The 26,908-nt window shown below is 24.7% G+C and overlaps 4 protein-coding genes across 5 annotated transcripts; 1 reads left to right on the top strand and 3 right to left on the bottom strand.

The window, feature by feature from the left end:
- Window positions 1-533: 533 nt before the first annotated feature.
- LOC113556606 (E3 ubiquitin-protein ligase FANCL) lies at window positions 534-9,287 on the bottom strand. 2 transcript variants are annotated; one of them, XM_028188627.1, is made up of 13 exons: window positions 8,905-9,287; window positions 7,985-8,100; window positions 7,774-7,899; window positions 7,144-7,200; window positions 6,521-6,796; window positions 5,665-5,812; window positions 4,612-4,736; window positions 3,300-3,530; window positions 2,519-2,587; window positions 2,229-2,362; window positions 769-888; window positions 602-709; window positions 534-543 (listed from the first exon to the last, which is right to left on the bottom strand). In XM_028188627.1, the coding sequence occupies exons 2-10, from the start codon at window positions 8,069-8,071 to the stop codon at window positions 2,318-2,320; spliced, it is 1,164 nt and encodes a 387-aa protein (XP_028044428.1). In that variant the 5' UTR covers window positions 8,072-8,100; window positions 8,905-9,287; the 3' UTR covers window positions 534-543; window positions 602-709; window positions 769-888; window positions 2,229-2,317. The 2 variants fall into 2 exon arrangements, with proteins under 2 accessions (XP_028044428.1, XP_028044429.1); XM_028188628.1 differs by lacking the exons at window positions 7,774-7,899; window positions 8,905-9,287 and having other exon boundaries at window positions 7,985-8,259.
- A 497-nt stretch (window positions 9,288-9,784) lies between these two features.
- On the bottom strand, window positions 9,785-13,840 carry LOC113556607. Its single transcript, XM_026961659.1, has 2 exons — window positions 13,145-13,840; window positions 9,785-11,314 (listed from the first exon to the last, which is right to left on the bottom strand). Exon 2 carries the CDS (start codon window positions 11,309-11,311, stop codon window positions 10,295-10,297), a length of 1,017 nt encoding a protein of 338 aa, XP_026817460.1. The 5' UTR covers window positions 11,312-11,314; window positions 13,145-13,840; the 3' UTR covers window positions 9,785-10,294.
- Window positions 13,841-14,514: 674 nt separating this feature from the next.
- LOC113556605 (histone acetyltransferase type B catalytic subunit) lies at window positions 14,515-19,835 on the top strand. Its single transcript, XM_026961656.2, has 10 exons — window positions 14,515-14,788; window positions 16,136-16,213; window positions 16,287-16,362; window positions 16,424-16,544; window positions 17,317-17,452; window positions 17,518-17,677; window positions 18,170-18,384; window positions 18,465-18,616; window positions 19,387-19,503; window positions 19,583-19,835. The coding sequence occupies exons 2-10, from the start codon at window positions 16,165-16,167 to the stop codon at window positions 19,745-19,747; spliced, it is 1,191 nt and encodes a 396-aa protein (XP_026817457.1). The 5' UTR covers window positions 14,515-14,788; window positions 16,136-16,164; the 3' UTR covers window positions 19,748-19,835.
- Window positions 19,836-21,899: 2,064 nt separating this feature from the next.
- On the bottom strand, window positions 21,900-24,412 carry LOC113556904 (3'-5' ssDNA/RNA exonuclease TatD). Its single transcript, XM_026962124.2, has 6 exons — window positions 23,909-24,412; window positions 23,640-23,738; window positions 23,046-23,206; window positions 22,677-22,860; window positions 22,346-22,508; window positions 21,900-22,279 (listed from the first exon to the last, which is right to left on the bottom strand). The coding sequence occupies exons 1-6, from the start codon at window positions 24,057-24,059 to the stop codon at window positions 22,120-22,122; spliced, it is 918 nt and encodes a 305-aa protein (XP_026817925.1). The 5' UTR covers window positions 24,060-24,412; the 3' UTR covers window positions 21,900-22,119.
- Window positions 24,413-26,908: the final 2,496 nt, after the last annotated feature.

Raw genomic sequence — 26,908 nt, 5'->3', positions numbered from 1 at the left:
ATTTTTTTGTTTTTGTTTTTTTTTACAATTTGAATCATTTTTGTATAAAAATTATGTAACTAAATGTAAATTATAACATATAGATATAATAAATTACTATTTAAATATAATGTTAAAAATTGAGATTTTATTTAGATAATTGCTTTATGTATACATGTATTAATGAATAACAACTGCACATTATTAAACTATAAGACTATAAACTATATCAAATTCTGTTTTTCTTGATAATTTATAAAATCACAGCTTCTTAGATTAAAAAATGTTTCTTTTCCTTTAAAACTAAAAAAAAAAACATAATGTCAATTTATTAAATACTATACAAATAATTTATGAAATATTTTACTAATTTCTTATAATGTTTGACAAGATATGATGAGATATTGATGATTCTTTTATAATATTATCTCAATCATTTAAATAATTTTAATTTCTTATGTCTAGTGTATAGTTCTTATGTATATCATGATGATTCGTGGAAGTGGTGATACTTGAATTTTTTGATTATTAAGTTGATTACATTTTTTATTTACCATAATTTATCTGAAATCAAATTAAATGTATTATAATAATTAAACATAGCTTATTTTAAAGTACTCACTTATAGAATCTCCATAGTATTCATTAGCATTTATGTTCAATATTAGTGGAGTAACATAATTATTGTTGTTCAAAATTCATAATTTGTTCTTTACTTTACTTTCAATACCTAAAATTATATAAAGTTTAATATACAAATTACTGTATCCCAAAATAAAAATATATTACTTTTAAAAATGAGATCAACTTTAGAGATGGTTCAAAATTAGCAGGAATAAAAGTACTATTATTATGTAATCTTCATGTGATATTCAAATATTTTTTTGTTTGGATTTTCATAATCAATGTCTGTAATAAAATCATCTTTATTTTTACCTATTAATTATTTAAACCAATAACAATGCATACATTATCTCTTTTTAAGTATAAATTATTATCAATGCATAATAATAGTGTATGTACACTGTGCTTATAAGTTATTAAAATTTGTATAAAAATGTCAATAGTTGTACAAACTACTTGTTGTTTAGTATTTTTATTGCTCAGTTTGTCATTATAAATGTGTCTACAATATAATAATTAATAAGTTTAAAATTGTATTATTTTGTACAAAATTCATACTTTCTATCTAAAATAATAATTTAATGAAATTAATTAAAACAGATTATTTTTAAAATCTAAGTTTAATAAAATTGACTATAATTGTAAAATTTAAAAGTAGTAAATGAAATGTAATTCACAGCCCTGGTAATAACAATTCAACAGGTATCATGAGGCAAATAATCCTCAAAAATATATATATCAACCAGGGTCAGATTGGTCTGGCGAGAGTTACCAAATAAAACTCGGTGGGTCACTCAAAGTCTCAAAATATGGGCTGGTAATGAATGTTTGTTCATAATTTTTTTTTTATAATGGTACAAAAATCAGTAAACAATATAATTGAATCGAATTATTAAAGCATACAATAGCTATAGCTGTATTCAAACGTCAAAAATACTAAATCTCAGTATGCCAAAACCTTATCAATCTAGAGCTGGGTATCAATTAGGAACTTTTAGTGTATATATTTACACAATATTTTTAATTGACAAATTTTGTGTAGAAATTAGTATGCACTGTAAATATTTTGTAAAAAAAAAAAATATAACTGACTTCGGAATAAGCAAGATTACTTTTTTATTATATTTAACTTGTAACTTCAAGAAGTTAAAAAAATAGTTAATTTGTCCAGCCAAAAAATATATATTTGTTGTTTAATAGAAGTTATTATTTGAGTGTCATATTTTGACAATAGCACATATAACATAGCTGTACAGTGTACGTCGTGTAAATTTTCATTTGATTCTGCATTTTATTTATAGACAGTTTTTGAATAATTGTGACATACAATTTTTTTTATTAATTTTAAACATTTTAAATATTTAAATATTAATAACATTTTAAAAATATAAAATAAAATAATAACATTTTTATTCATAAGCCTTGTCCATTTTGCAATTATCTCTCAGTTTAAAAGTATACAATTCTTAAACTATACAAAATAACATAATTTAATTTTTTTAATTTTTTTTTTAATAGTTTCAAACTTACATAATTAATATAAAAAATATAAAAATATATATTAACATTAAAATATTACATGCATTTCATATATTCTTAAATAAATGAGCTTAGTTTGTTGTTACCAAGTGACATGTGTTTTGACTGATGATTTGAGAATTCACTCTTTTTAATATTTTTCTCAGAATATTTCCAAATATAATGTTGCATAAATTCAAGTTTTAATCAAATCAAAATTTTCCAAAGCTACCAGCATGTCCTAAAACAAATCAAATTTAAATTTTATCTATCTTTCATTTTTATTATTTAATAAATTGATTAACATACTCTTACATTATAATAGAATCGTAAGTATAGTTATAATCAAATGAAATTATTAACTTTAGAAATTCAATTTTAAGTTACTTATACTTACTTCTTCACATTGAGGACATTTTCCTTGCAAATGTTCAAACATTGGTGTACTACCAGAATTCAGTAACCACTAAAAAAAAAATATATGATGTCAGATGCGTAACCAAGGGGGCTAAGGAGGGTTATAGCCCCCCTCCCATTGACTGTGTTTATTTTAACCATTATAGCTGTTGTTACTTAATGTACATTATTTACAATAAAAAATATTAAAATATTGTCAATTAATGCATATTATCAGTAATCCTTATCAGAATTTAAATTATAGAATAACCATAACTCAGAAGTGTCACTTTGGTAAAATACAACGTATCTGGCGCTTCTTATATTCTTTATAATTTCATTTATTCTGTGATATTATCATGATTTTATGATTAGTTAATCACAGTCAGGGTTGATAAATTTATAGAACGATACTTTGATAATATGAGCCTCGGAGCCTACTTTTTACAGTTATACTAATAACTATCGTTGGCAATGGCAAATATAAAAAAAAAAAAAATGTGTTAGACTTAAAGAAGCAGATTTCATACAAACTTTTTCTCAAAACACTCAAGAAGGATGTCGTTAGAACATTGGCATAATAAATAAATAAAAATGTATATACCTATAAAATTTGTTGCATAATTAATTAAAAATATAATTTTACAAAAAATGTAAATAAAAGAAATATTGTATTTGTATTTTTTATGAGCCCCCTCCCTATATAAAATGTCTGGCTACATCACTGTATTATGAACATTGTTTTTATTTAACAAAATTAAATAAATAATAATAAACAATACCTCACAAATACATGACATGTGATACAATGCGTCACATTTATCATTAGCACATGATTTGGTTTGCTTTTTTATAGCTGTATCTAATTGATCGTAGCATATACAACAAATCAAATCATTTTGACTTGCAATACAATGTTCTGAGTTATCTTTGTATTGTAACTGAAGTGTAGCAACTTGAAATACATTCAGAATATTTTCTTTAAAACTGTTTTCAGTACTCCAAATCAAACTCTAAACATAAAAAAGTAAATGTACATTAATTAGATTTATTGAAATACATAAGGTTATGTATCCTAGGTTATCTATATTATAAAAATTAAAAATTTCTCTGATTTTTGACATATAATATTTCAGAATGATAGTTATAAATTAAAATTTATATTATAATATATAGTAGAAACTGTTTATAATGACATACCGGGTGTAATGACCTTAGATTGCAAGTCCCGGCAAAACTCCTTTATTGTATATACTAATTTGTATCGATTATAGTGACGGTTATTTTTGATTTTATTGGAAAAAAGTTTTATCTATATTGCCTTTATTAATTTTATTGAAGGTCTTATAACAACCAATAAAGATAATTTCATCGGTTTTTTGTAAATTTATCGCCAGTGTTCCGATATTTGTGTACTTACTTGATTGTTAATTAAATATTAAAAAATTGTATTATTTTTTTTTTATATGAATTAAATTTACAATTTATATACATACATATAATATAATAACACATTAAAAATGTTATTGTAATAAAATATTTTGTTCATTGCATGTATATAATAAAGTTTTTAATTTTGGTTATAATGACAATCGGTTATTATGACCAATTTTGACTAGTCCCTTGAATGTCATTATAAACGGTTTCTACTGTATATATATTAATTTAGAAATGGAGATCTTAGACCAAAGTGGAAAATAATATAATATTCTAATTAATTATAATAATAATAATAATATTAGAATTATTACCAAGTTTTAATCATATAAAAAAAAATAGTAGTAGTAGCATGTAAGACATTTTTCCACTACTAGGAATATTGAAGAACCATAGATATGTTTTTGAGTATAAACAATAAGCCATATATCTTTTTGATATTTAAAATAATTTTTAAATCAACGCTAAGAATGATGGGTATTTAGTCGCTATACTAACGAATTTCAATAAATAGTGATGCGAAAAATCGGTTACAATCAGAAAAAAAATTGTATTCTTCTCAAAAACTTATCTGTTAATAAAGAGTAAAAAATAAAAAAAATAAATTTAAATAAATAATCTAATTAATCTAATTAAGTTTAAATAATAATTACTAACTGGATTGATTTCATTTAATCTTTCTTGAAATTTCTCAATAGAAGCTGGAAGACCATGAAGATTAAATTTAGGGCAGTTCAAAGGATTTAATGGATCAACTTCAACCTCGACACAAACATGACTATCTAAAACAAAATTTAGATTATAAATATAATATTATATAATTTTATAGTTGTTTAATCGATATTAAACTTATGTTGGGTTTAGGAATTATATGCTCAAAAAAAAAAAAATAATAAATCAAAAAATATGCCCTTAAAAGTATGTTGATATGATGCAAAAAAAAATATCAGCATATACTTAAAAAAATATTATATTATGCATGAAGTAAAATTGTTTGTTGAAAAACAATAAAAACATAAAATAAATTGACAATAGGATATTTTACAAATAAGCTCAATAAAAATATGATCTAAACCAAGGGTGGGCAACTGGCAAACCTTTTTTATCTGGCTACATTTTCAAATTGCATCATACAATTTTAAAGTCAATCGCCTATACATATATATTTATAGTCTTATACTCTATCTTATCGATATAATAATTGTTATCTAGTATTGAACATCATTAAATATCTAAATGTCATATATAGTATATACATATATATGTATAATACTTATAGCTTTTAACCATAGCTGTTTGTACTGACCTATTCAATTATATCAGTTTTTCTTAACATATTTGTGTCATATTGTCGTATTTTTTGTATTAGCATTTTTGTATTTAGTAATTGTATTATTTATATTTAATTATTTTCAAAAACCTTATCACTGTTAATATTCACATTATAAACAAACTAGATGCTAAATTAAAATGCATATTTTGAATGACCTTTTTTTTTGCTCTATACTCTGGCCTGCTAAATTTTAATTTTCTAAAAATTGGCCCTCTAATAAATTTCAGCTGCCTATCCCTGATCTAAACAATTGTGAAATATTTAAATATGCTGTTATCTTTGAGATCTCCAAAATATGAGATGATACAACTATTAGAAGAAATCAATTATAGCATAGTTTAATAATATTTAGAATTGAAAAAATTATTCTCACTTACCAATAGGTATTCTATAATTAACATCTTTAAAAGTATAAGATCCTATAGTATTACAGGTTGTAATTATTTCGTTGTACACATTCCAAAAATGATTGAATTCATTAACGACCTTCTTAAACATTTCAAATAAGTTTGTTATAGAGTTCATCTAAATAAAAATATAATTATATTATATAAAATATTTAACATATTTAAACAACAATTTAGAAACAGAAATTGGGAGATAATTTAATATGGTAGCATCAAAAAACCACACACTACTTTCGATCTACAGGTCAATAATAAATCTGACGAATGTCAAAAACTATTATCAAGTTTACCAAAAAGTTTTGTAGAAGCACTATATTTTGTTTTAAATTGTGATATTCTTACATCTTACCATTTAAAATAAATGGCATTTGTTTACAAAGAAAATGAAATTTTTATGATGACATTACATGTAAAAACATATTGAATTCTTATGTAATTATTGTAATATGATAATTTCTTATATAAATGATAAATGATACATTAAAAATAATTTAAATTTTTAAATAATTATAAAATGTTTAAATGTACAGTTTTAAATTTATCTATAATCTTAAAAGTATAAGGTTTTAACCAAAAAATGTTTAGTTAGTTCAGTATTTTGTCTTATTTTTTTTTTTTTTATTAAAGTTTTCCTGATAAAGTCATCTAACTTATTGATTACAGTTTAAAGTGTGCAATTTTTAGATTCATCACTATGAACACTATGAATTACTATTAATAGAAAATTATAAACCAGGATATTTTTTTTTTAAGGGTTCAATTTATGATTAGATCAAACAAAAATCCGTGAGTCCACAGATTTATCTATAGTAAATTAAATATTTACCTTTAAAAGTAAGTTCAAACCAACTGATGGAATTATAGTTTCAAAACATAATGGTTGTTTTTTAACCATGGGATATTCCTCAGGTATAAGAATTTTTATAAAATGATTGTGCTTACACATATCTAAAACATTAAATGTTATGTGTTTTAGATTTTCGTCAATTTCATGCACAAATTGACCATATAAATTGACTTCTTGAATCAAAGAATAGAACTTTTCATCAACATAGTTCAAGTTTCTCAAGTTTGTGGAAGGATCTTCTTTCCAAACTTTTACCTTAACAGAAAAATAATAAATATTAAGTCATTTCGGTCATTTCACAAAAATTCTTTATTCTTTCCAAAGAGATAGCCCATTGAAATTTATTTTTATTAAACAGTCAGCTAACTTTTAGGATTATAAACTGGTTGTAAAGAGATCAATAATTGTAGTTAAGCTTTTAGGAGTAATTAACTTATGGTTTTATAGTAGTAATTTTTAGGTAGGTTGATTGATTAACTACAAAAAGGTGACAAACACGTCCTGAAGCTCCAGACAGAAACTTATCACCTTTTTTTTTTATGTGAATGAAGTAAACAAAATAAATCATAAATTAATAAACAAAATAAATAAGATTGTATTACCAAAACTGGAATTAATTCCTTTAAAAACTCTGGCAATGAATGAGTTTTCTGTTTAATCTAAAAACAAAAACCATGTTATATTATAAGTAAACAACTATATATAATTTTGAGTTCAAAACATAAACAGTAGAAATCAGTTACAAAAAGTTCAAAAGATAGACGAGTTTTTCAAGATAAAACTAATAATTAGTTGTATACGATTAGAATAAGTACTTGTTGTAAATATAAAGCGATAAAATAACAAAACGATCCCGATTTTTTCCAGTACTAAAAGCTCAAATCTAACTGATCATACAATATGATTGAAAGATGTCAAACTACTGACCATGCTTGTAATCATAAACTTGATAACATCAACTCGTATAGAGGTGTTTATAAATATGTATATACATAAATATTATTAACATAATAAAAGATAACAATAAGCTCATAAGTACTTGGTAATAATTCAGTTTTTTGATTGTATTAAACATATATTTAATGTATAATCATATATAATCGTGCATGGGCCCTGGTGTTTAGCTTGCTAAGCAGAATCTCATTTTAACTAATTCTCGATGTAGTAATTTCTACTGTGTTATGTAAGTTAGAACTATTATACAGATATATAACAATATTAGAGTAACTCACGATTTCTACACTTTCATTCAAATCAAATTGCCAAAAATTGAAGGCTTCAAATTCTGGAATTTTAATTTTTAAATTGTCAAGCAAAGGCATATTAGGGCAAGATATCTCTACGTAAATACTATACACCTGCAAGAAATGATAACAGTTTGTAAATTAAAATTGTCCACATTTGTAGAAATTATAATCATAAAATATATATAAAAAAACTTACATTTAACAATATATGTCCTTTCCAAGTTTTAAAATCTTTGCTTGGAATCAATAATGAAAAGTTCTCCAACATATTTAGATCAACCATAATGAATTGTACTTACTACTAGCATACAGCTGTATTACAGTAATAAAAATAAATAACTAAAATTGAATTATTCAACTAGATTTGTGGTGTTATTCATAATAGTTATAAGTAATATACTAATTACTGAAGCAATACACAGTAAGTAGTAAATAACCAAGTAATGTTAATATATATTATGAACTATGGTTAATATTTATGTAGTGACTAGTGATACAGAGCATATTATCATATGGTATCGAACGAGATAATAACGTGATAATTATTATTACGAACAACCACAGATATACAAACATGTTTATATATCTGTGCGAAAACAACAGTGAATTTTATCTAATAGATAAATCATGGTATGTTTTTCGTTGTACTCGTAAAGTCATAAAGTTGTTAACAGATCCGTCCGATCCCTTTCTTCACTCGTCATGACACGGATAGAGAGTAGGAACCTTGTATTACATTAATCCATTTATGCCTACTATATTACTTAATTTTAATAATTTTATATAGATATAAAAATATATTTTGTGGGATCTTCATTTTATAGTTAATAACATTATCATTGAGTATGTAGTAAGTACAGTGGCGGATCACGTATTTTTTCGACAAGGGGCAGTTTTTTTTTGGTGGTGGGGGGACTACCACCACTTCTTAACTAGTCTGTATAAAATATTTCAACTTTAACTGAATAGATCGCCAAACTTTTGACTGCAGTTGTGACTTATATGGATACTTTCTGTACATTTTTTTTTTAAATGATAGTAACTTATAATCAACATTAGAAATATTATACGTTTAAAAATTTATATGTACACAAATATTTTATTATAAGTTATAACCTCATACTGGATGCATATTTTTCTGGCTTTTGTTGAAGCAAACTTGTCAATCACTTCATCAAACTCGATGGTTTTAACGAACTCTGCTTCAATGTTTTTCTTTTTGATAATCAATTGGTACAATACGAGTATGTAATTGGACAAGTTTGTTATTTATTCAATATTAGTAGTATTACGTTTTACAAATTTGTACACATATGAGTATGCAACACATAAATATATCCAATACTGTGTGATACATGCTATCTACACAGTATACATATTATATTTTGATTGTTTTATCAATTATTTTGATACCACCTACCATAGCCAATGTTTAACTACATTTTTTTTACATCAACCACAGACTAGCCTACACTTAAAGGTTGCCCCATGTGTAGATCCACCACTGAGTAAGTATAGTTACAGTAAATATTATATAATATAGAGCACATATCGTATAGCATACCTAACATGTATTTAATACATACTTGTCAATGGTATTAGAAATCCCTTACTTAATGACTCAATGTAATTAAAAAAAAATATATAAATAATAGTCTCAAATATGCTTTAATTTTTCTTATACATAGTTTAAAAATAATCACAAAACTATTTAATTTGTTATAAAATATAATGTTGTAAACTTGAGTATTTATATTTTTTATTAAACATAAAAAATATAGCATAATTATACAAAACTATACTCATAACTCATATAAAATAATACAAAGTTAATTACATGCGTTTACAAATTTAAAATATAATTTAAGAAATATATATGAGAATAATAAAAATTAAATCACATATTATAGTTAAAATTTTTTTTTTTTAAAGTAATACTGAAATAAATAAAAATCAATTTTATTTTATTTGTTTTTACAGATATTGTTGTGATTAAATGAACCACTATACAATGTTAATTAAACATTTCTTTTTGATTTTCAATAATAATATGCAATGTACTTATATTGTATGCTTAAGAGGACATAGTACCCGTATGTGTTGTCTCCGTCTTACATACGTACAACATAGCAAATTTTCGTTCACCAGTTTTAATATTGTGCCCAGTTAGTTTTGATATTAATGTTAGATTGATCATAATTTACTTAAGAATAATAATGTCAATAAAAGGCTACATGATGCCTTGGATAATAATTTACTTTTAAATTTTAAAATAGGTCAGTTCATTCAAATACCAAAACTAACATCACAATATTGAAACCAGTGAACAAAAATTTGTTATGTTGTACGTGTGTAAAACGGAGACAACACACGTGGGTACTACATCCTTTTAATACTTACTTTTTAAATCAATTAATTCAGGCATGATCATGAGAATTGACAAAATTCAGAGCTTAGTTTGCACTTTATCTATCGAATAATCAGGATAAAAATAAACTAAGTGTAGTTATTTTAAAAGTATACAAAAAGCAATGAGTAACTCTTTTGCAGCAATTTGCTGAGCATTTTCAATGTTGTCAGCCATACCCAAACCATAAACAGGAGGGTATATATCATTATCTACAGAAAGCATATATATACAATTATAATTTTTATCAAGTAATTCTGTATTTATGGTTTTTGCAATCAGGTACATTCCACATTCGTTGACAATTCTGCATAATAGTTTAAAAGGTTTAAGTAAATCTAATTCATTATATTTGTTATAATGATTAACAACATTATTTAATAAATCTGAGTTTATCCGTTCAGTTTTTTTGAAAAGTAAATGATAATTAACTATGTTTTTATTCATGGATGCAGATTTTTTTATTTGCTCTGATTTAATCATTTCAACTCGTTCTAGAACTTTCATTGCGTCTGATACATTCTGTTTCTCTTCCATAATGAATGACTTGTCAATAGACATTAATTTGTTTATCATCTGAAAAGCAGCCAATTGTTTGGCCTGTTTTTTTGTTTTGTTCGATGATATTTCAATAATTTTAGCTACACGACAACTGACAGTAAATAGTTTAGCGTGACATTGTCCTTCTTCTCTAATTAAATTGAATTCAGGCAGTTCCAGTTGATATTTTTTACAAATTTCATTCAATTTCCCAATTGCATTAACTTTAACATTATTATCAAATTGAGAGACCGTGTACTTATCTGAATCAAATATTTTAAAATCAGTATCCAATAACTCAGGTTTTTCATCAATCATTATTCCAAGTAGATTTAGAGCTGCCTCTTGCTTGGCTTCTTTTTTGGAAGACCCTACGCCAACAGTAGCATATTTACCCATAGTTAGGCTATACTCAAATCTGACCTTAGAAGATAAATAACCATTATATATGAGATCATATTGAGGAACAAGGTGATATTTATTGGCGTATTCTCCTACAATGGAGACTGGAGTTTTTATCAATGAATTCATGTATGCTAACTTATCTTGTGTATCTAATTCCTTAGCTTCATACATTTTCTGAAAAATAATTAATAACAACAATAAATTAACTAGGTCATAAATAGTATTTTATTACATGTTAAAATTAAAAATGTATATATTTTCACTATGATGATTTTATATAGAGAGAAGACTATAAAATGTATTCTTGTTTGTAAAAATAAATTAAATATATTTTCTGATAATCATAAGTCACTAGAACTTCTCAACAATTTTGGCATAAACCATACAAATAATTATACAAATTAAAAATACTGATATATTTTCATACAATACTTTTTTTAGTTAAAGATAACAATTAATTATATCTAAATGTTATTGTTGTACGTTATGCATTTTCGATCTTCTCCAATACTTCGGTATTTATGCATTTACTCATGGACAAATAACTAATTATATACCTTTTATTTTTTTTAATGTATACAATTGAAAGGAAATCAAACATCTTATATTTCTATAGATATTAATAAAATTTAATTAGGTATGTCCTGATTTTTTTTTTTGTAACAAATTATTTTTATATTTAATTTTAGGACATATTTTTAAATTATTAATAAATGTAGTTATTTAAGATTTTTAACAGAAAGATGAATGTTTAGGTGTACCAATGATGATATCTTGTTTAATTTTTGTTGAGAAGCAACAAATTGAAGCTGTTATATTTTGGAGGGAGAGGAAGTAAAAATTAAAAATTCCTAATACTTTATAGTTGAAAATATAAAATCCTCAGAATTTAAAATATACCTATACAAAATAAAATAATGCAAAACCAGTTTTCTACAATAATCATAAACTTGAAATTTTAGGTATAAATAGACTATTTTAACCAAGATATTTGTTCACTACACATTTATGATACAAATTAAGACTTACGGTGTCGGTAGACTGTGAATAATTTGATGTCTCCATATTTTACTTTAGCACTTTGTAATATATTTTATTTTAATATTTAATTTGTGTTTAAACCCAAGTACATTATACAAATTTTTTACATTTATCAATCAATAAAAACCAATAATTATGAAAAAAGTTATTATTAATATTTTTCAACTTGAATAAATAATAAAACAATATTTTTATCTTATTGTACATATTACTATATGTACAAAAAGTAAAACAATAATTATAAAATTAAGTTACATTGGATATAAACAAACATAAATAAAAAAATATGTTTGATACAAAATTATTATACAGTATGTGCTGAAATTAAGCCAAAAACACATACATTTAGAATGCCGCTGACCGCATGCTTGTATAATATTTATTAGATAAAAATAATATTAATAAATTACTAACCTATTGCAAAATAAACTATAATATTTTATATTTATACAATTTCATCCTATAAAATAGGATGTATCTCATTATCTTATGCTTAAATTATTATTAAATCTTAAATAGGTAATCAAAAAAATTGGGAATCATTTTGGTTTTTTTCTCCTGGATTCTTCTACTTAAATCTTAATTCAGGACTGATTGTATAATAATTTTGAATCAATTTATATATTTTTTTGTTTATATTGGGTATAGGTTATAAGTACCCTCGTAAGGACCTATAACCAACAAACTAGAAAATTTTTAATTTATTATAAAATAAAGTAAAATGTACATAATATTGCTTGTTTTTACAGTTTTATTAATATTGGGGTTAATGTTAAAGATTCGAGTAAAATTTGCTAGCTAAGTATACATTATAGGTATTTTTACTTATGTAAGAATTTGAACAAAAATATTGATCAATCCTAATATTACTTATATTTAGTGATAATTTCAAATCGAATATCACGCCGTAAGTAAGTAGTTGTATATAATATACATATTATGTACCTACTCGAAAATATTTACCTGAAGTGTATACAAAAACAAACGCAAATTGGGCGTTTTCTGTAAGTTGACGTGACGCCTATACGATTAATACTTAACGACAAGATTGATAAATTGTTCGACCATTCAGAGATGACGATTGATTATGTCAGTTCACGATAGCTATCAGCTCGGAATTTAGAGTATTTAGACTTCGAGTTCAATCGCGACGGTAAATCACAATGTCATCAAGACTGTTGCTTCCAAGTAATTATCAGATACCTATCGAGTGGTGTGTACTCATCATACTTGTTAAACACGGACTAAGATATCTTCGTTCAATAATAAATATCACCACAAAATATTAAATACATAGGTAAACACCACTATATATACTAGTACATAATTTACGAAACCGCACGCCAAGATAGAATAAACTGGGCCTAACGTAACAATCATGAACTATGATTATAATCTTAGTCCGTGGTAACAATGTAACCTATTATGTCATGGATGAAACGACGATTTGCTTAATGTTGATTTGACGTTGGACGGATTTAAGTGTTTTAGTTGTCCATGAATATACACACTGTTATATTATTTATATTAGATCTTGTTAACTGTTGCAGCTCAAATTGACCGGGTCAACGAAAAACTGAAAACAGTGAAAACTACGGATATAATGATGCGCAAAAAAGACTAAAATATACAAATTTTTATGGCACATGGGTGCTGCCGTACTGGTTTAGTTGACACCCGCCACTTATATTTCTCGTAATTTCGATGAGCTAAATCATCTTTTACACTGCAGATAAAACGGCTACGAAAAACCGCGGTATTAAAAATAATACAATTTATATTGCACTATTTAAAAATAATAATTATAATAACACAATAAATACAAAAGTATGAAAAATTATATATATGAATAATATTATAAAATAAAAATTAAAAAAAAAATCGTAAAATTAAAAATAGATAAGCTGATATTATTATTATTATTAAAACCTTTTTAATTGCAGACCTGCAGTATAAAAGAAAAATTGTGTAAAAGATGATTAGCACATCGAAAATACGAGAAATATAAGTGGCGGGCGTCAACTAAACCAGTACCTTTGTGGCTTTGTTATGATTGACAGTAGGGCAGAGCAGTAGACTCTTAGATAGATCATAATAAAACGAAATAAACATGAATATGATTTAAGAGTAGACTCTTATGTATATTAATAGTGTAAAATTACGGACTAATTAAAATTATTTATATCTAATTTTAAATTTTATTTAATTTGTGGTAAAACCTTTACCTTCACCGCGGCTATAGAACAACAAGGGTTACCTACGGTCGCCACCAATCTATACTAACAAAGAATACTTCGTGTTATAATCTTATCATATTGTGGAACAACCGGGTGTGAGACGAGAAAAACGTAGCCCCGTTGCGAGATAAAACCGTGTTTGACACTGCGGCGTGTGGGAACGATTATCGACTATTGTCTGCAGACCGCCAAAATTGTATTTATCATTTTCTTTACGCTGTCATCGTTAGCGTCTCTAAAAGTGATATTCTAACCCGACTTAAAATTATTCGTCGAGCTCACAGCACTTGTCACGTCCACACCACCGATTATAGTTTTTGGTCTGCCATCTATTTCGCGTTTCAACTGATTTTTCACATCGTTCACATAGGTGAGTACTTACAAACAATAACCTACATTAGTTTTTGGACTACATTTATCTTACTTTTGGAATATAAAATATATGCGCAACGATCCATTGCCGGTTTGAGTATTCAATTCAGAATATTTTAAAAAGGTTTTAAAGTTTAATTTTAATTTAACTACCTTTACAATAGGTAAATTTTCTTGAAGAGAAAAGGTTACAAAATCGATGCTAAGTAATTATTGTAAGGTTTGCATACATTGTCTTGATAGCGGTGTGGATAAAATGTAGCCAGACACAATTCACTGCTACTGCAGTAGTGTGTTGGTCTTTTTATATTTATACATTTTTCATTATAAAATTGAATACCACACTATTACAATCATTACTAAACTTCTACAAGTTTACTATCCTTTCAACAATTTTAAGGTGCTTTTCGGTTATCTTCTCCATTACTATTTGTATAATCATTTTATCCTTTTAATTGCAGTTATAATAGTATTTAATATTTTAAACATAATTTATTCAGCAACAGGTGTCATGAATCATAATCAACAATGGCAGATTTAATGATTGTTTTGTTAACAAATACCAATATTTGTAAATTTAGGTAGTATAGTAGTCTCAGGGATAAGTTTTAAATTTAGCCTCTTTTATGTTTTTGTCGAGTTTAATTTCAATCTTAAATCTACTATTAACCAACAAATAATAATTGATAAGTTGTACTTGTGCCTATATGATAGTTACATCTAATGTCATTAAAAATACCTTTATATGTTTTTTAAACAACATTATAATTAGATGTATATTATTTTTCTTTAACTATTATTTATTCGTGTTTAATGGTTTTGCTGGCATTAACTATTGGAGTATATTTTAAGAAAAGTGAATTTTTAATATAATTGTTTGATTTAGATTCCAGTTATAATGTATGCAGTGACATAATGTTTTACATTAGGAGAGTCACTTTTGAAATCTACATCCCCCTTTTCAAATAGTACCACTTTTGTACTGCATTCACAAAACTAAAAAATTCAAAATTTTAAATTTTATATAAATACATTTTTACTATGTATCATTATCCAATCATAAATTATTATAATTATACTATAATAACTTATATATACTAAGTATTATAAAAAAGTAATAATTATTGAAATCAAATACTATTTACATCTTATTTTTTTTTACAGAAAATAATTAATTAAGCAGTAAATGGTTTATAATTTTATCCAATTAAATAGATACAAGTAATTCTTAAAAACTATTAGAAAGTGTCCCTCTTATAGACAGACAAATCATAACCACAATATGTATGCATTGTTAATTTTAATATAATAAGTGAGATTTAATGTTATATTATATTTATTTCAGATTTATTAATTTCTAAGCTTATAGTCACTATGGAACAGTATATTGTAAGCAGTAATAGTGCATTAGAACTTAAACTCGGTAATTATAAAATAAATAAATAAAACTATCTTCAGATTTTGTTCTATACCTAATATTTATTTTTATCTTTTAGTTCGTAAACCTAGTGACATTAATGATCCAAAAGCAGCATTTTATCCAGACATGACTTATCAAGTATTTGGAAATATGTGAGTATTTAAATTATTGTATACAAATAAAATTATTTTAACTAAATTTACTTTATTTTAGGGAAAAAATATTTGGTTACAAAGACCTTGTTGTCAAAATGTATTACACTGCTTGTAGTCTTAAGCTGTATATTAACATAAACTATTCCTCAAAAGTGGATTCAGAGAAATTTGGTATGAATGTAAGTATTATATTCTGTTTTCAGAATTATTCAACTAGTTTTTGTTGTTTATTTGAATCTTTGTGTACTACTTATATTATAAGGGCATACAAATTAAAAAAAAAATTGTTATAATGATTTATTTTATAAATGTTGGAACTGTTGGAAGTATTTCATGACAAACACATAATAAGCATTTGAAAATAAAGGATTGATTTGTCATATTTTCTAATTAATTTATTTTTCAGCAAGATACACCTATTATTATAGAAATTCATTGGAAAATTTAGTATTTTTTTAAAATATAAATTAAATAAACTAATATACTATAAAATTTATATTTGACCTAACATTATTGGTGAACAAAGCATGTTCCAAATTACACATTCACTGGATCATAGTACAATACACATTCAAATGTGTGGAAGTATAAGATAGTATACATCCCAATATGGGTTTAAAATAATATGGACTAAAAATAGAGATATTGGTGCGACTTGTACACACATATTAACTAATTAGTATAGATAATGCTGACTAATACTTCTATTTTAAACTTTTTGTTTAAAATTATCTTTTAATTTAGTAAAAATTTATTTTGGATCTTTACAAAAATTTAATAGGGTGAAACTAAAGTTGTTCTAAAATGTAAAAAACTCAATGCTAACTATTGAAACATTAACAAATCAATGCTAGTCTTAATGTGTTTAATACACCATTAACATGTGTTATTAATTTTAATTCTATAATAAATTATTCTTAAATAAATATATTTTATATGTTAATTGTATAGCCTGACAATATAATGGATAAACTTAAAGATTACATTACTCCAAATTTCTATACAAACATTGACGTATTTGAAAAGTGTTTGGAAGATGAACCATTGTTTAAGCCTTATGGAACTCAACTCGATCAATTTATTTTAAGTAAGATTAATTTATATTCGAATTTATATTAACATTCATATTAATATTTCTATCTATTGTTGTAGATCATAATGATGAAGACAAGAAATTTGAAGTATATGTAATTGAAGACGAGAACAATGAGTTTAAAGAATATTTTGATCAACTACAGACTTTTGTTCTATGGTATATAGATTCATCAAATACCATTGATTTTGATGATACTAAATGGAAGATATTTATCTTGTAAGATATAATTTTTTTTATTTGAATATGCAGGTAACCTTCTAAATAAGAAAAACTCACTGCGGCTGACTTGTGGGCATAGGCGTCATGTGGCTCATTATACAGCAGACATATGAATCATAGGTGTACACATAACATTTTTATAATTTATGATATGCTATTTAACTCTATACTTAAACACTAAACTAAGCTGAACTCACTGGGGATGCAGTTAGATACCCTGAGGCCACATGCATACACCTATGATACAGATAGTTAACAAGCGGTAGTACCTGACCACTGCTCAACGAAAACTGGTCACCGCCAAGGGTGTTTCTTATTTGGAATAGAGTATTGATGATGTTCTATACTTAATTACAACATAAAACGATGATTAAAATTCAGAATTATTGTTTTTAAATGTCCATGTCAGCTAAATATGTTAGATCAGTTTTCAATGTGAAAAAAATATTGTATTCAGATTATAATAATCAAAGTTAAATTATTATTCAGGTATGAAATTTTTAAGAATGAAAATGGTGATTTGTGTTATACTCCAGTAGGATATTCAACTATCTATGAATATTATGCTTATCCAGATAAAATCCGTCCAAGAATTAGTCAAATGTTAATTCTACCACCATTCCAAAGGAAAGGATTGTGTGCTAAGCTACTGAATTCCGTTTACAAACATTATGCCACTAAATCAGATGTTATTGATATTACAGGTATTAAATTATATTAATTTAAGTGAATATAATAATATATTATGTGTTAAAATATCTATTAATGTGCTTACTCTTGTTAGTTGAAAGTCCAAACGATGAATTTCAACTTGTTCGAGATTTTGTAGATGTTACTAATTTTCATAATCTAAAAACATTTGATGAAGTAAAACTAAAAAAACTACATTATCAAGAAATGGTTGAAGAGTTTAAAAATCTTTACAAAATCAACCAGGTATAGCATTATTATTTATTTAATTTACTATATTATATATTATGTATGTACTATTTATTTATATAGTACTTATTTATAAGTGCCAAAAAACTTACCTATAATTAAAATTATTTATATATTATATGTAAGATAAATTGGAGTATTTGTACATTTAAGCAATTATAAAATTTTATAATTTTTAAAACGTTTTTTTTATAAAAAAAAAATATTTCATCTGATAATACTTCTTTTTTTTTTCTTTTCACCTTACACTATCAACAACAATTAACTGTCAGTCATTTTAAATATAAGTTCAGTATTGTTTTTACATTTTTTTTTACAATTTTACTCATGGAAATAGCTTTTAATATGTAATTGTATTTAAATGAATTAATTTCCTCTAATAAATTAAGTATGGAATAAATACAAAACTTTAACAATTATATAAAAACAATATTTTAAAAAACATTAATTGTTTTTGAAATAATAAATGGTTCATTATTAAAAAATTAGCTTTATGATAAAAATAATTAAACAACAGTTTTCAAATCCTACGATAACCTAAGATTTGACTAAATGAGAGATTGAAATCTGGTATATTTTATTGAATATGCAAATATATCTAATTCTTTCTTTCTTTATTTTAACTATGAATGTGGTTTTATTTTCATGTTATTGTCGTTCATATGAATTTTAAATTAATTGTGCTCATCATAGTAATAAAAATCTAATATACATATTTATTTATTAAATTAATTATTAATTCATGTTAATATTAAAATTGTTTTTAGAAACAAGTTCGCCGTGTTATAGAAATTATACTACTAAAAATTACCAATCGGCAAAATAAGGATGAATATGAAAAATATAAGAAATTTGTAAAAGCAAGATTGAATTGGCCATTTCAAGTATATAATATTAATATAAAATAAAAAATTGTATTTTCAACAGTTAGTTATTATATCCTATGTGTTTATTTACTTTTAGAAAAAACCTACCAAACTTATGTTGGCAATGCCAGCCGAAGAAGCTGAAAAAATTCAAAAAGCTGATTCACTTGTAAAATTGGAAGATTTAGATATTGAGTATAATGAATTAGAACCATCATATGATAAAGTAATCAAGCGATTAGAAGTTAGCCCTAATGTATAAATAATTGTCATAAAAAACCAATTTTTAATTTTTTGTATGTTAAATATTTTTCTGTATTAATTTTAATTATATTCAACTTAAAAATAAATTCTAAGAATGTTCCTTTTCTTCATTATTTGATTTAATTAAGTTTTTTAATAAAATTAATTAAGTACTTTAAATATAATTATACAACTTTAATATTACATAATTAACTATTAAGTACTAATTAATATGTGAATTATTGTATGTGTAATTTCTAAGTTTTTAATTTGTATTATAAAATTGTATGTTGAATTAATTGATTTTATAATAGTTAATAATAAAACCTAGCTCATCATTCATAAAGAAAAGTATTTGGTATTATTGAAGCTTTATATTATTTGCCAATTTTAGACTGAGCGTTTATGCTGATATAAGGTATTTTAAGAAAGGTGTTGAATTTTATGTTATGTTAGGTTATACATGTATATTATATAAAAAATATTTATAATTATAAACATTAAACACTAATAATATGATAAATACAATATTTTTGGAAAAAAATTACATCTACCCTACCGTAATACTAAAAGTACATTAAATGACGTTAATAGCTATGACATAAAATTTAGCTAATCGCTCATGTTCAAAATCGTTTTTTGTATATAGTAATATATTATCATTAAATTCAACACACCCATAACACCATAATAGTAACCCAATCGACACATAATGTACAGCAGAGCAGTTGCCTACTTTTTTTATATTATTTTCACAAAATTATAAAAATTTACCATTTAATGTTGCATTATTTCTTACTACCAATGTAATCAGGCATTTTGATTTTCAAGCAGATATCTTGCTAAATATTATGATCTAGTTGAGAGAATTAAATGAACCGATTTTCACTAAACATCCTGATTTCAAATAATTTTAATTTTGTCCAATATGTAATATTCATTTACATCAATTGTTTATTCATTATCAAAATAATTATTGAATTGTTATTTTAAAATGGACAAGACGAAACGTCTATGTATATTTTATAATGAATTAGCCTAGTTGGATATATAGATCCACTTTAGAACTAGCAACAAATATCAATGTATAAAAAAAATTTGGATTATTTGTTTAAAAAATGTAAATAAAAAATTTTAACTTTAGTATAGGACACGGAGGTATTATTAATATTAAGTAACATTTAAAATCTAACACAAATCTGCTGATTCTAAAACCGTGTTTCACATTGACATAATTTATATTTATTTATATGTATTTACCATTATGTCGATGTTTCATCTAAAGAAGTAGCTTATCTGAAATTTCATATTATCGATAAAAACCATAGTTTTTGTTCTATGGATTGTAGATCAAATTCAATGCTTACTTATAAAATAATTCTTTGAACAAAAATTTCACTGTGTGAGTACTAATTGTTCAGCTATTATAACAATTCACAAATGTCTGCTTCTTTTCCAATTTTGATTGTAATTAAAAGTTTATAAACATGGATTACTTGTTTTTTTAAATACAATTTTATTGTTAGCTATATCATCTAAATTCTAAATATTATGTTCATATATATATAGATTTACAGTTTGTTTCTTTAACTATGATATTTTTTTATTTTTTTATTAAGAGAATAAAGACTATTCTCATCAATAATGACTAATTATTTTTTATAACTATATCTAATGTCTAATTTTAGCCTGAAGAAACAAAATTGTAACCAAAACAAATTAATAAGGGAAGTTTACCTCTTCCACAGGCCACAAGTACTAACTTATGAATAATGATATCCCTTTACTACCAATTTCTTTTAAATACATGTCCTACTTTTATAGAATTTTGATCTGGTCAATTCAGTATTTTTACAGTAAACTACTGAGATAATTTCAGTTGTTCATCATCAATATCAATTGAATATAAAAAACTTCAATGTTTAAACTCTGTCTCGTGAAAATAGGTTACTGTTTCACAAAAGTAAAATCAACAGTGGAAACCTGTATTAGTCTAACGATTATCTCAATGTTTGATGTTCACTTAACGTGGTACGTCATAAGGATGCACTAAACTAAACTAACTGGTTTTTGTCAAGCCACGGTACTTTTTTAAGTAGTTTATGAGTATAGTTAATTATAATACAAAGTTTAAACCAATAATAATGGAAACAAAACAACTGTTACAAAAATAAAGTAAAATTATTTATTTAGTTACATCAATGTAGCAGTTATAACAAAAGTTGTTAAATGGCACAATATATTTTCATTGTTATACTTTGACTAATAGTTATTATAAGTTAAAAACCTTAATTTGATGAACAATAACAATAATAAATTATAAATTATAAATTCAATAAAAAAAAATAATAAAACCAACACAAATTCATACAACTTTTTGAAGTGTTAAAATTATGACATTCCAAATATTTTAAGCGCATTAATTGATGTTGCTAATGCCACTTCATCTGGTTTTTTAGAAATAAAACCAGCTAACAATTCCACCAAAATAGGTAATGAACATGGTTCGTTTCGATGAAATGTACAGTAACGCTGTAAAAATCCCAGTGATCTGTAAAATCATAGTACATAGTAATTAATAATTATTTCAAAATATATATTTAGCATAAAAATATACCTTTGGGTAAGGTTAGATTTTAATGCATCGGTAAGATTTGCTGCTCTAGCATTTGGATACATAAATGGAGAATCTGATTGCACTAGTATTCTATCTAATGTTAATGTTCCAGCATTCAAAAGTTTTTTTATCCCACTACCAGAACTGTCTTTACACAAACCTCCTACAAAAAAAAAAATTAAATGTTTTTATTAGATATGTATTTTAATAAATAAAAAATGAAAACTTCTACATGGATTGTATATTTATATTATGACATTGACCATTTTAATTAATATAATACTGTTATTTATTATACAACAATTAACATCACCATAATAAAGAATGTTACCTGTTATCCCAATGTACATTCCCAAGTTTATGTAATCAGTAGCTTCTTCGAAAGAACCAGTAAACGAATGTAAAATTGCTGGAAGCATTAAAGGCAAATGTGTTTTTATAATCTTTAAAAAATCTTCGTGGGCTCCTTTTTGATGCAACATAATGGGCTTTTTCATTTCTTTAGCCAAGGAAATCTACATAAAAAACAAAAATTAATATAATAATATACATGTTATATTTAATCTAACATGCAAAATACATAGCATTTTATTCTAACCTGTTGCCTGGTGTTTGCAAATGATAATCATACAATAAACATTAATTCAAAAATTTAAAAGAAATGTAACTAACTTTTCATACTTTAATATTTTAATAATACCTGTAATTCAAAAACTTTTCTTTGTATATCAGGTGATGAAAAATCTTTATTATAATCCAACCCACATATACCAATAGCTACACATTCTGAATTTTTAGCAATATCTTTCAGTTCATCATAATAATTATCTTCCCAAGATTTTGCTTCGTGTGGATGGATACCTATTAAACATAAAAAAATAAGCATTTCTATATGCAATACATATTACACATCTAATATGTAATACATCATTATAAGTAAATAACAATTTGTTAAATAAAATAAAAAAAGTACCAGTAGCCAATAATTAATAAAAGCAGTAAATAAACAGATAAATAAGTATACCATTATTTCAGCTACATATTTTATACAACAGTACCAAATATCTCATTTTTAATTTATAGGGTTAAGGTCAAATATTTTACAATGGTATGTAAATAAACGGTTTTCTTTGATAATGGTTAGGTTTAAATTTTTTTTTAAATTATTAAAATGCAAACCTTAGGTTTCTATGATTTATGTTTAATAGTTGCCATATTTATCCAAATCGATTGAAACACATTATATAGACTAAATTCTTAATAATTCTTAATAGTACATATATTATGTTATTACCTGCAGTTGAATATAACGCTCCTGGATATATTCTTGCTAACCGTAACGCTTCTTTACTCGTTCTTAGAGAGGTACAAGGAACAATTATTTTTTGAACACCTGTAAAATAATAAAGACTGCGTAATGATATATGCACAATTTTTGATAGTAAACAGTATCATAGAAAGTCATTATTATACAATATCTTAAAAGTTAGGTAATGTAAAAAAGTGGAGACATAATTATACAATCAATAGATAAAACGTATCAACAGAGGTACATAACCATACCCGAATCTTTTGCTCGTTGTAATACAGATTCCAAGTCCCTGCTGAACTTTTTGTTCACCATGTTCGATCCAACATCGATGAGCAAATAATTGTCATAGTTCTCTCGGATTGGATCCTGAACTTTGACTGTACTGTTAGGTTGAAAAGCCATGATAATTTTACAAAAAGTGTACGGAATTACGCGTGAACAAGCCTAAAGGATAATTATTTATCTTATTTTTATTGTTAAATAGGTTGTGTCTGTGTGTATTTATATATATATATAAATATAACGCTCTAAATTTTAACTTTTAACTGTGCCAAAGATAAACTATTATGGACACTGTATGTCTGTACATCGACCGTGGTGGTCTACTTAGCACTTATCTGATGTCTAATAGTCTAAAGTTGGTGATAAAGAACGGACAAACAGTAAATACCTATGACATTTGTAATCGAAAACAACTAAACAACAACAGCATTAAAATTCCATACGATAACGAGAACGACCGGACCAGCCGCGGATCGTCAGTCGTCACTTGTCAGTGTTATCACGACCATACGACATTATTATGGGGCGGATAGTGATGTTTTTGATGGGACTGCACTACTTTAACCAACTGTTATATCTCCTAATAAACAATTTATCTAATATTTTTTTAATTTTTTTTTTGTACCAAATACCATTTTGTCCAACATTTATTTTATTTAAAATGTAATGTAATGGACATTGATTAAATATAATATGATAATTAAGTAAAAATTGTTTAAATTGGATTTTGGAAAATTTAAAAACTGTAATTCCTGGATTTTTGATTTCTCTCAGTTTTACCAATTTACTTATTTTCAAATTTCCAATTTTTATTAGAAATAAAACCAGCGTATTACTATAGACACGTACGATTTAAAAAATAATGAGTCTTCACAGATCTTCATGATCATTCTATAATCATAAAAAACATTTTATATTTTTATTGTGTATGTATTTAATTATTTAATGCTATAATATTATATTATTTAAAGTATAATAAAACACGAAAACAATTTTTTTAATAATAGATAAGAAAATGCACGTCATTTTTGGATATTGATAAAATGTTTAAATAACTATGCAAATGCCATATTGTATAAGAAAAAATTAAAAAATTATATTTGTATACATCATACTATCTGCTTAGGCATTTAAAATTGTTTGATTCATATAAAATACATATATATGAACATATAGCTTATTATTTTTAACACATAAAATTCCAATTTAGCCTGATTATAATGTATACAATTAATGACATACCTGTTTGAAGGGCATATGCTTGACATGGATATCTCCTGACTCCTATGAAAACATTCTACCTACTATTTTATGTATATATAATATTATATACCTAGTATACATTATACAGTATTAATATGAAATTTATTTAATCCACAACATAATTCAACGTGACAGTGTAATCATGTAGGTAAGTAATAAAGTTAAAAATGTCGTTAACCTCTACTACACATTTGTTATTTAAATAGGTACCTATTTAAAGATACTTATTTTTTATAATATCTATACATTTATCTGGTTCTCTGGTAGTCTAGATATTTATTTATATTATTAAATCCACGAAATATATAAATTATAATTAAAATATAAATTTAGTTGCAATACCTATATTATTATATTTTAGTATATTTATATAATTATATCTAGGTCTACATACTTAATACTTATGTTGAACATATTACACATCATGACAAAAAAGGTGGGCTAGTGGATATCGCTCTGCTGTATAGTAGATCACTCTAATGGATGTGTTAAATTTGAATGCATGACAGGTATCGTTGTATACGAAAAATGATTCTGAACGGAGATGATTTGTCAGTCTAGGAGGATTAGTAGGATATATTATATTATTACCTATATTTAAATTGTAATATATCATTATTTTACTAGATTTCTTAAAAAAATAAATTTCATACACTCATAATTTTTTTTTTTATATTGACGCTGGAGTTTTTTTTTACAGTTATTTGAAAAAAAAAATGTTATGGAGAACCTTGTGTTGAATTTTTTTTAATTTAGATATAAATTACAAAAATTTTATGGATTTTTAACTTCAAAATTTCTTGCAAATTTTCGTAATTTTGACATATTGTGTAAACATTTGAACTATAAGTGCTTATAAACAAAAATTGTGACTAACGATTTTTGTTTTTTTTTTTACTACAATAAGAACAATTTATAATAAACCTTGTATTAAATTTTAAAGATTTTTTGGAAAGCCAAATTTTTTTTATCGGCATTTTAAGAAAAAAAATTTAGAAAAATCGAACATTTCAATGGTCTATAAATAGTTTAAAAAAAATCTAAATATTTTGAAAATTTAATCGTAAATAGATAACGCTAATATAAACTTTTGGAGAAAATTTCAAGTATTTACAATGATTCGTTTTTGAGTTACAGCAAAATCAAAAAATCGATTTTGTCGAAAAGTGGTTATATGCGTAAAAATTCCCGTTTTTCCGTTATATTTACAGGGGATTTCCTGACACTTTTGAAATTTACTGAACATTTTTTACTTTTTACCAACGTACTAGATTCAATTTCCTTTTCAAAGAGGGTCTGAAGTCAAAAATTAAAGTACTATTAATACTCCAAAACGTGATGTCAAACACAAAAAAAAAAAACACACATTATTGTAAAATCAATACATTCATCACTACGTTCAAAATCTTAAATACATTTAATTTGTTATAGAACACAGTATACACCTACTGGTGTGTAAACATAAAATTCTTCAAGAAAGGCCCTGCCTCCAGGTGGAAATTCTAAGAATCCTTTAAGAGGACGCCATACCCGCATGTGTTGTCTCTGTCTTACTAACGTACATCATAACAAATTTTCGTTCAGCAGAATACATTTTCTGATGTTAGCTTGAATATTAGAATAAATTTACCAATTATCAAATTTAAAGGTAAGAATATTATCTAGACAATGACATATGATAATATCAATAAAAGCATATGTCATTG

The sequence above is a fragment of the Rhopalosiphum maidis genome, chromosome 3 (genome assembly GCF_003676215.2).
Source record: "Rhopalosiphum maidis isolate BTI-1 chromosome 3, ASM367621v3, whole genome shotgun sequence".
Lineage (NCBI taxonomy): Eukaryota > Metazoa > Arthropoda > Insecta > Hemiptera > Aphididae > Rhopalosiphum > Rhopalosiphum maidis.
The sequence above is the reverse complement of the archived record's forward strand: the minus strand, read 5'-3'. Positions and strand labels throughout refer to the sequence as shown.